Source organism: Hylobates moloch, unplaced genomic scaffold (assembly GCF_009828535.3).
Source record: "Hylobates moloch isolate HMO894 unplaced genomic scaffold, HMol_V3 SCAFFOLD_8, whole genome shotgun sequence".
NCBI classification, from domain to species: Eukaryota; Metazoa; Chordata; class Mammalia; order Primates; family Hylobatidae; genus Hylobates; species Hylobates moloch.
This window is the reverse complement of record NW_026652283.1, coordinates 81015075-81025082: the sequence shown is the minus strand read 5'-3', so window position 1 is coordinate 81025082 and position 10008 is coordinate 81015075. Positions and strand designations below refer to the sequence as shown.

The window sequence follows — 10008 nt, the reverse complement described above, 5'->3', positions numbered from 1 at the left end:
AGTCCCTCGCCCACTTTGGCTTTCCTGCCTATGTAGCTTGTAGAAGCCCCCTCCACATGCACAGAATCCCTCCCTCCCCAAATCCATTCATCCAAGCACACACCCTTCAGGACCTATCTCACCCCAGAGGAAACTGGGACTTCCAAACCCCACAACCCCCTTCATCTGTACACAGATACAGTACCTCCTGCGCTATGAGGAATGTGAACACTCTAAGCGCAGGGGTCTTTCCATCCCATGCCATTCTGGGGAGCCATTACTCACCAAGGATAGTGACTGAGGGACCAGGTGCTGAGAACCTGGGGTGAGGGGCATTTGGGCCATGCTCACTGCCCAAGACTGAACACAGGCTCCAAGAAGAAAGTATGCCTTATGGGAAACACTCCTGGCTCCACAGGCTCTGAGAGCTCTGCACAGGCACCAGTTAACGAGCCCCCACCTGCAGCCCCCCTGTGTACAGCTACCCTGCGCTCTCAAAGGGGAGTGGGTTCTCTGGAATGTGCCTGACTTCCAATACTCCAACACCAGGACTGAATACCAGCCCAAAGCTCCTGTTTACTCAGGGCACACAAGGCCACCCAGGGCCATTTAGTCGAGGAAGTCAAGGGTCACTGTTCCCCTCTGAAAAGAGATCATACACATGCCCCACTGCACCTCCCACCCATGGGAGACCCCCCCCTCCCTATCACTGCCTCTCCATGCACATTCCCGGTGTCCTGAGCTCTGCCTATGCCTGTGGAAGATATCCCCGGGCTGTGTGTGGGTGTGCACGCAGCCCCCGTGGCACACCAGTGCTGCCCAAAGCACTCTCTGTACCAGGGATCCAGATTGGCCACCAGTCCCTATACTTATGTCCCCAGCAACATTTATCAACCATTCCCCCCAATCTCCCTTCCCTGCTCTCCTCTGATCACTCCTCCAGTACTAGAACCAGAAGTTCTCCCCCACATGGTAGAGAAAGTGATCCAGGAGATGGGAAGCAACCATGGTCACCAATGAGTAGGCAGCAGGCTAGGTTCCACTCGCTGGAACTCCCAGGCCATCTGACACCGGACAGTCAGGTAACTGGAGGGCAGGCCAGGAAATCCAAAATGAAAATCTAGGCCTCAGGAGTGCATCCATAACAGTTCAGAAGAGGATAGAGAGATGAGAGAGGAACTAAAGGAGGTGACTATCCCAACTTCTGGCCCAACCTTCAAGTCTTAGATCTTGATTCTTAATGAAAAAAACTCAGTCTGATTGTTTTAAATAATAAAACAGGATATTTTAATTGGACATTAGCACAAAGTTTTGATAATTAATGTAAATGAACCTTGTCTACAAAGCGAAGCGTGCCTGCTGGTGAGCCACAGATGCTGCTCCTTCAGATTGAGTTTGTACATGTCCCCAAAGGCTCACTTCATTGCTACGATTCTCTACCTAAATCCACATTCACAGCTATTGCCTCAGACCCTCTGGAGGAGGGGCCAGGGGTTAGCTGGCTCTGAATAGCATGTAGAGCATAGGCAGTGTGGCCACAAATGTCACACAGGTAACCAGGGTGCTATAGATGGTGTTCCTGTTGACTTGGGCTTCTAGTCTCTGCTCCGTGTCTGACAGTGCCAAGATCATGCTCCCCTGCTCCAGCAAAGAGCTGGGCATAGCCCCGTCTGCTGGTTCCACCAGGCCTGGGTGTGCTGCAGCCTTTACAAGCTGAACCACCCCAGCCATTTGGCTACAAGTCTTTTCTAGGCCATCAAGCTGCTCACGTAAGCCTTCTAGACATGAATGGACTTGCCTGGAATGACTGAGCTGCTCTTTCAAGGCAGCTGAAAGGACATCTACATCTCTGTCTCTGGTTGGGGGAGTACCTGCCTGTGACCCAGAGCCCTGCCCTGGCCCAGCAGCATGTACCAGGCCCCTCAGGTCCACCATGAGATTGTGGAGGTCCCTCTGCTGGCGGGAGTAGCTAGACGCCTGTTCTCGAATGGCCTCCTGGAGACTCAGAGGCCCCTTCTGTGCCTCCAGGAGTAAAGCCTTCAGCTCCTGTAGCCGGACACGGTTCACATAGGTGGAGCCAGCCACACCAATCAGGGCCCCCAGGACAGAGCCAATGAGGGACCAGTTCTTGGTCCTCTCAGCCCTTGTGCGCTCCTTCTCATGACTTTCCCGCACAGCCGCAGAGAAGAGGGAGAACTTCTCGCGCTCAGAGTCTTCTGCACGCAGATAGGCTGTGCGAAGCCTCTTCTCCTCCTGCAGAAGCAAAGCCATATCACTGGATTACATGGGCACAAGGTGACCCTGCAGCTATAGCCACAAGCAGATGGCTCGCTACCTTGTGCCTGGCAGAGTACATGTTCCATAGACCCATGCTGAATGAATGAAGGTAGCACCAACCTGGCTGGGTCAGAGGGGCAAAGGAATTGGGAGTGATCAAAGTGAGTTGCATGATCGTCCCACCTGAGCAGTCCTGGGTTTGACCAGAGGTGCACTTATGTCTACACGAAGGGAAGTGTCCAGCACTCCCGAGGCCAGCCCCTCCATACTTCTCCTTCCTCAGCATTCTGAGTCCCAGGCTACGCTGCCCTGAACAGTTGGCCCCAGTACTCCAGAAGAAAGTACATGGATAGGCTCTGGAAGCTTGGGGTTCTGTCCATCCATAGGAGCTTCTGGCTCACCTCTGTACCAGGCCTCTGATTACAGACCAGTCAAGGTTCCCACCTGGCCCCTCCTAGATCTGCCAGGCTAGGGTCACTGTCCAGGTGCGAAAGGGCTGCCTCCTGAGGTGCCTACCTGCAGCATCCTGTGCTCGAGAGTAGCCAGTTCCAAGTACTGACTGTCCTCCCTGGAGACACGGTCCAAGCGGTCCCTCACCTCCTTCAGCTTGGCCTGGTGAACTTCCAAGTCCTCCCGAGCCTCTCGGACAAGCCCTCGAGCCACCATGAACACTTTCTCAGCCTGCAAAGAGAAAACCGGAGGCCATCTGCACCTTCCGTCCACACCCACACAGGCTCAGCTGCATTCCCAGCGAGGCTGTGGCTAAGAAGAGGTCACTGGGGTGTGAGCTACAAAGGGTGGAAACAGAATTCCTTAGACACTAATCCTGGCTCACCCAGTGGTGCTCAAAGTGCAGCCTTGGGCCACACCCATCAGAATCACAAGATTTAGCCATTCAAGCAGAAATAACATGCCCCTGAAAAAACTTGAAAACAGCTAACAATGCACACAATTTGTGTCCATCAAACCTGTGTTGGTAGGCTGTTTCCCGTGTGTTGCCTTATTTAGGCCTCCTAACAATGCCATGAAAGTCACTGCTGTGGACTCCAGTTTATAGACCCGGAAACACCAGCTCAGCCAGGCTCACAATCTCCAAGGAAAGAGATGGCACTGTTTGTCTCAAAGCCCCAGCTGAACTTCCCACCTCACTACACTACTCCATGCCTAAGCAGGAGTGGGAACAGAGATGATAGAATGCATTTCTGCCACCACAAAGGACTTGACAACCACAACCAGCTCTTTCCACCTCACACTGTGACATTTCCCAGTGCCCTCTACCTTCACAAAAGATGTTGTAATTACATACAGTAACGGTACTGCAGCAAGCCCAGGTAACTCACCATCAATCCCCAAACAGTCCACAAAGGAAGTATTTGCTGGCCTCACAGACTGCATGTTAGTGGCCAGGGACTTATTGGTACACGGTAACTGTTTTCAAGGAAAGTAGGTGGCACAGTTACATGGAGACCTTCACCCCAGAAGCATCAAGCCCAGGTTTCCAAGTGAGAAATGAGGCCAAACACAAGTCTGGATGTGGCTACCCAGCACCACGTGACTGGTTTGACACACTTCCCAAGTCAGAGGGCAGGGCCAGCCACCCCAGCTCCCCTCCTCACCTCTGTCACCTTTCCCTGGGCCTCCCGAACCTCACTGAGTCCAACAAACTCTTCATATCTGTCCCACCAAGTCTTGGCTGTGGAGGTCGCTCGTTGCTGAATGCTGTGCCCCAGGGCTCTTCCCAGTGCTGGGAGGCGGTGATGCAGCCCGAGGGCCACCTCCTCAGGTCTTTTCTCTCCAGGCTGGCTTGGGCCTGGGCTGCAGAGAGTCCTGGTCATAAAGAGGTCCCTTCCAAGGAGGCCCCTCCGAACCAGTACATGGGGCACACCCACGATGTGCTGCATGGCAAACCCAGGGCTGCGCCCCATCATCCTGAGATCTGTGAGGGGGACGCCAGACAGGTCAGCTCACAGCTGAGAAAGGCTGGACATAAGTCAGTTTCGAGGCCTAGGGACAGTTCTGAACAGACTAATCGCCACTCAAATCATCTAAACTGAGCACCATGCTGTTGGGCCCAGAGACTGTGGCCCCTGTGGCAAGAGGATGGTCAGACTCTCCCCTGGGTGCTCTTGGACAATGGAACACAGTTGGGGAAGAGCCTCTAGGATACCATACCTTCCAGTGCCCGCCACCATGCCACACAAAGCTGACCCTTCCCTGCTACCCACTCCCCTACATCCCGCAGGTCTCTCTGCTGTGACTTGAATGAGAATCCTAGTGCCCAGGTTTCTGATGTCAAAGACAGTTGTGAAAACAGAGTTGTACACATGCTGACAAAGCCCCACAAAGATGCATAAATACTCCCTGCAATGTTGTAGAACTCAGGGGAATTCAGGAAGACTAAGATCCAGGATCATTTCTGTAAAACAGTCTCAAAACCAACTCCCCAGACTCTCTAAGGACTGCCTCAGCACAAGGGAAGCAGAGTTTCAATTCTGTGCAAGGACCTAAGGACACAGGCCATTTGTGATCCAAGACAGAAAATTCTCAGCTCTCCTCTACGACAATTCCAGGGGCAAAAAAACAAAACAAAACTGTTTTTGCCACAGAGGACTTTTCTTAGGTTCATGCCATCCGTCTCCGCCCCCAGACTTTCCAGGCTACCAACTCTCAGTCTCACACTTCTTGACTTCCATAAGCTTTCTCTTTCCTCTCCAACCTGCCATTGCTCAACGGGTTAGGTTTCTCCCATCTTTCCCTTTTCTGTCTTGCTTTGATGTTTGGGCCTGCTTCTCATTACCTGAACAGCAGGGAGTCTCCTGTTATCCAGAATCAGGTCTCACCTGAGCCCAAGAGTGCCAGTGACTCTGAGGACGCCAAAGAGGTGGCCAGGTGACCCATTTTCCCAGAAAAAGCTGAGCCAACAGCACCCTCCTCTGGCCAAACCACACCTCCAAGTCCCTAAGCACTGATCCTGGCTGTGAGAGCGACACCTGGTGGCCAACAGACCAGGCCACAGACAGAAAGGCAGAGGGAGCTGCAGACAGGAAGGAACTGAAGGAGCTCCAGATACAGAATAGAAAGGGGCTTCCTGATGGAAGGTGATGTGAGACAGAGGCTCCCCACAGCACCCTAGCCTCCTCTCCATCATGCTGTGCTAAGAACTGTCTTTGGAGAAGCTCAGCGGCTTTGAAAACACAGCTGGTTGGGTAGAAACATATCTTCTGGGCAAAGTGGGCCTGAGCTGAGAGCCGCAGAAGGGAACTTCACTGTGACAGTGATCCCAAGCTGGTGTCACACCCAAACCCCTGGGCCCCCTTCATAAGGCTGGGTTCCATGCCCATGAGGGTGCATACCATCCAGGCCCCAGCAGCCCAGTCAGACTCCCAGGCCTCAAGGCCAGCACCCATGACACACAGGCTGGGACCCCATAACACCCCTGCAGCTGTATCCTTCATCAGACAAAGCATGCAGTGTCCGCCATGGCTGGCACCACTTTCAACACCCTCTCTTCCCAACATCACTGCCCCTCTTGGCTTCCTCCAACCTTCTCAGCCTCCTTTCCCAGCACCTCCTCTACTAGCTGCCCACTTTTAGACCCCAGGAAGGTCACCCATTCCTGGCAGAGATGACAGCTACTGTCTCCTATGCAATCTCGGCTTTCTCCCCTGCCCTCCCCCACCCCCATGTTCTGCACATGGCAGCCCAAGGCTCTGTAACACAAAAATCAGATTACATCCCTCTGATGAAAATCCCCCCAACAGCTCCCATTTCACCTGGCGGTGGCCAAGAAACCCTGAGACCTCTCAGCCCTCATCCTCTTCCTTCTAATGCCATACTCTGCTCCAGCCACCATGTTGGTCTGTGCCCTGCCACCTCCTCCAGCTGGATGACTCTTCCTCCACAAGTCTACTCGGCTCACCCTGACATCTTCATCTTTGCCCAAATATCACCTCTCAGTAAGGCTTCCTTGACCACTCCCTCCCCAGCTACCTTCTCTGCTTTATTTTTCTCCTGATGGATACATTTCCTTATGTGTTGCCTATTCTCTCACTAGAACGTAAGCTGGGTGACAAGAGACTTCATAAGGGAACGTGGCAATAATTCCCAAGTTGTTTCTCCACTCTAGTCCCTCCCCTCAGCCTCTCTACCATCCCACTAGCCCCCAACCCTGGGCCCCATTTCTCAGCCCCCAGGATGTCACCACTTAGATGTTTCACAGGCCCCCCAACCAACAAGGGGAAGAATGTTCCTGGCAAAGAGAAAAGGTGGAAAGTGCTTGAGGTCGCCCAAAACCTGAAGGGCAGTCAGTGCAACTGGAAAGCAAAAGCAGAGAAGAGTGGATGGAGAGGCTGGATAGGTGAAGCAGGGCCCTGAGGGTCAAGTTCGGAATCCTGCCCCTTCAGATCCATTCTCCCACTCTATGTAGATGGCTGTCTCCTACCAACTGCCCCTTCCTCAAGCCTCTATCATCTGTTCCTCATCTTCACTTCCAGCTGATGGTCTGCTTGCTTCATTTTCCATCAAGAAAATAATAAAAAGTTGGAAGAGAACTTCCACAAACTCCCACCATATCTTCCCAACCACCAGTAACTGCCCCATTTCCACCTCCTCTCTTGATCCTCAGGATAAAAAACCCATGCTTCTAGGGAAAACCAACCTGTGCCCCAGGTTCCAAATCCTCTCTCCTGAGACATTGCTCAGTAATTGATCTGACACCCCCACCAGCAACTGCCCCATTTCTCTGGTTCCCTTTATAACCAAACTCCTTGACAGACTGCCTGAATTCACTGTTTCTGTTCCTCCTCCTCTGATTCTGTCCATCTCCCTCTGATCTGGCCTTCACCCGCTCCTCCTTCACATGCCGTTTTTCACTCGGTTTCCAGTCAGTCCCCATTCATCTGCCTAACCTCTGGAAACTGTAGCACCCCAGCACTTGGCACTCAGACTCCTCTCTTATCCAGTCCTGTGGTTTTAAAAATCATCTATGAAAATGGTCAAAAAAATTTATTTTGGTGATGGCCAAACAACTCTGTGAATATAATAAAACCACTGAATTGTACACATTGCATGAATTATATGGTATGCAAGTTATATGACAATAAAGTTGTTGTTTTTTTAAAAAAACAAAACTATACTTTTGACTCCTCCAGCCCAGACCTCTCTCCCCAGGGTTCTAGACTCATTTATCAAACTTCCCAACCTATATCTCTGCCTGAAAATCTAATGGGGATCTCATCTTCCCCTCCCAAACCTGTTTTTCCCATAGCCTTCTCCATCATGGATGACAGCAATACCAAGTTCAAATATTCAGATCAACAACCTCGCATCACCCGATTCCTCATTTCTCTCCCACCTCACATCCATCTATCAGCAAATGCCCCTGGCTTTCCAAATCCAGGATCCCTCCTCCTCTCACCTCTGCCACTGCTACCAAATGGTCCCAGTGACCCATATCACATCTCTAGCCGGGATTATCCCAAGAGCCTCCTGACAGATGTCACCCTGCTTCTATTCCAGCCCCTGCAACTTATTGTCAGCCGAGCAGTCAGTGTTCCTTTCCAAACACAAGTGGGACCATTGTCTCTCTGCTCAACCCCTACAATGGTTCCCCACTTCTCTCAAGGTAAAAGCCTGTCCTTTCCATGGCCTACAGGGAACCTACCCACTGGCTCTCATTCCTCTCTGACCTCATCTCCCACTAGTCTCCTTTTCCTCACTCCACTCCAAGCACACGGACCTTCTTGAAGTTGCTGGAACACATCAAGTTGTCCCCAGCTCAGGGTCTTCACGACAGCTGCTATCTATGCTGCTTGCTCCCTCACCTTCTTCAAGTCCCACTCAAATAGTAGCACCTTGGGAGGTCTTCCCCATGCACCCTATCAGATATGGCCATCCCACTCCCACCCTAGCACTCCTGACCCACTTTCTCTGCTTTATTTTTTCCATGCATATATCACATGACCTGCAATATGTATCTCGTTTATTTGCTTTGGTTATACTCTGTCTAACTCACTAGAATTTCAGCTTGGTACCTATAGTACATACCCAGCAAAAAATGTACTCATCGGCCTAATCTCTGGACACTGTAGCATCCCAGCGCTCAGCACTGTTATTTAAAAAAAATAACAACTTTGGCAGGGTGCGGTGGCTCATGCCTGTAATCCCAACACTTTGGGAGGCTGAGGCGGGGGGATCACGAGGTCAGGAGTTCGAGACCAGCCTGGCCAACATGGTGAAACCCCGTCTCTACTAAAAATACAAAAATTTTCCGGGCATGGTGGCGGGCACCTGTAATCCCAGCTACTGGGCAGGCTGAGGCAGGAGAATCGCTTGAACCCAGGAAGCAGAGGTTGCAGTGAGCCAAGATCGTGCCATTGCACTCCAGCCCAGGCGACAGGAGCAAGACTCCATCTCGGGGGGAAAACAAAAAAAGCTTTATTGATATATAACTTGCATACCATATAACTCACACAATGTGTACAATTCAGTAGTTTTCGTATATTAACAGAGTTGTATGGCCATCACCAAAATAAATTTTTTTGACCATTTTCATAGATGAATAAACAGAATTCGCAAACTGCTGCACCCCTGACTATATTACAAAACAAACTCCTTACAGGGGTTTCCAAAGCTATAGGACCACGTGATACAACTCCCGTCCACTTCTGCCATCTCCCCGCCTAATCTCCCTCCACGAAGCTGTGCTTTCCTTGGTACAAGGAAAGCGCCGAGCTTGACGTTCTTTGCACATGCCCTGCTGTCAACCTGCAGTGCTCTTCCCGCGCACGGCCACAGGGCCTTCCGGTTAAGTACCCCTCCTGCTGTTCCGGATTCTAGCCTAGCAGGACAACCCCATCTCCTCGTACCTGGCGCGGCCCGACCGAGCGTCTGCCGCTCAGTTGACCTCTGACCTGTTAGTACCCGCCCCTGGAGGGCCGCATCCGGTAGCGAGAGTTTAACTTCCTGACTAGGAGCCAATCAGCGGGGCCGTCTCGCTGTCTACGACAGAGGGTAGGAACAGACGCTCCGTTTCCGGTGGCAGGGTCTAGGGAAGGGGCGGCAGGCGCCATGTCCGGCCGCGAAGGTAAGTGTTCCGGGACGGTGAGGACTGCGGGGACGGCGGGGTGGGGACCGGGCGGCAGGGGCAGGCCGAACGTGTTTGTGTCGCCCACAGGTGGCAAGAAGAAGCCACTGAAACAGCCCAAGAAGCAGGCCAAGGAGATGGACGAGGTGAGGGCGGGCGCGGAGGCACGGGCGGGTGCACGGGGGCTGGGAGACAGGCCTGAGTTGAACACGCTCTGCCTCTCCCCAGGAAGATAAGGCTTTCAAGCAGAAACAAAAAGAGGAGCAGAAGAAACTCGAGGAGCTAAAAGCGAAGGCCGCGGGGAAGGGGCCCTTAGGTAAGTGGGGGCCGAATGGAGCTCAAGCCGGCCAAACGCTATGAGCACCTGTTGGGATGAGGGCGTGGGCATGTCTTTTTCCTCCCTCCTGAACTGCGAGGTCTCGTTTTCCGACGTCCGCTGCAGCGGATGGTCTCTAGCCAGTCTCGGATTTGCAGCAGCAGTAAAGGCCGGGAGCTGGAAACGAGGTCTCCTGCCTCCCAGGCAGTCTGGGCTTCCGTTCCTTAGGAAGAGCTGCAGAAACGGAAACATTGAAATGTATTTAACTCAGACGCACATTCATAGTTAAGTTTTTCAGTCTTCCGTCTTACGCAGTTTTTTGCCCCAAATTCGTATTTCACTGCCTTCTAGT

General features: G+C 52.3%; 2 protein-coding genes across 13 annotated transcripts in view; one reads left to right on the top strand and one right to left on the bottom strand.

The window, feature by feature from the left end:
- Window positions 1-1242: 1242 nt before the first annotated feature.
- Window positions 1243-10008, bottom strand: part of CCDC51 (coiled-coil domain containing 51) — a 14075-nt gene continuing 5309 nt past the window's right edge. For 2 of the 11 annotated variants that reach the window (XM_058442318.1, XM_058442319.1), the window contains exons 2-4: window positions 9705-9890; window positions 2773-2937; window positions 1246-2232 (exon numbers count right to left, since the gene is read on the bottom strand). In XM_058442318.1, coding sequence (XP_058298301.1) covers window positions 1474-2232; window positions 2773-2937; window positions 9705-9728 — 948 coding nt within the window. In that variant the 5' untranslated portion in view covers window positions 9729-9890 and the 3' untranslated portion in view covers window positions 1246-1473. Of the gene's footprint in view, window positions 2233-2772; window positions 2938-3872; window positions 4193-5053; window positions 5072-7993; window positions 8231-9069; window positions 9087-9122; window positions 9162-9704; window positions 9893-10008 lie in introns of those variants that run through there. The other 9 variants (XM_032161669.2, XM_032161674.2, XM_058442321.1 and 6 more) reach the window with 9 other exon arrangements.
- Window positions 9040-10008, top strand: part of ATRIP (ATR interacting protein) — a 25938-nt gene continuing 24969 nt past the window's right edge. Inside the window, exons 1-3 of one of the 2 annotated variants that reach the window (XM_058442314.1) lie at window positions 9040-9340; window positions 9431-9486; window positions 9569-9656. In XM_058442314.1, the coding sequence (XP_058298297.1) occupies window positions 9325-9340; window positions 9431-9486; window positions 9569-9656 (160 nt within the window). In that variant the 5' untranslated portion in view covers window positions 9040-9324. The remainder of the gene's footprint in view (window positions 9341-9430; window positions 9487-9568; window positions 9657-10008) is intronic. The other variant, XM_058442315.1, reaches the window with a different exon arrangement.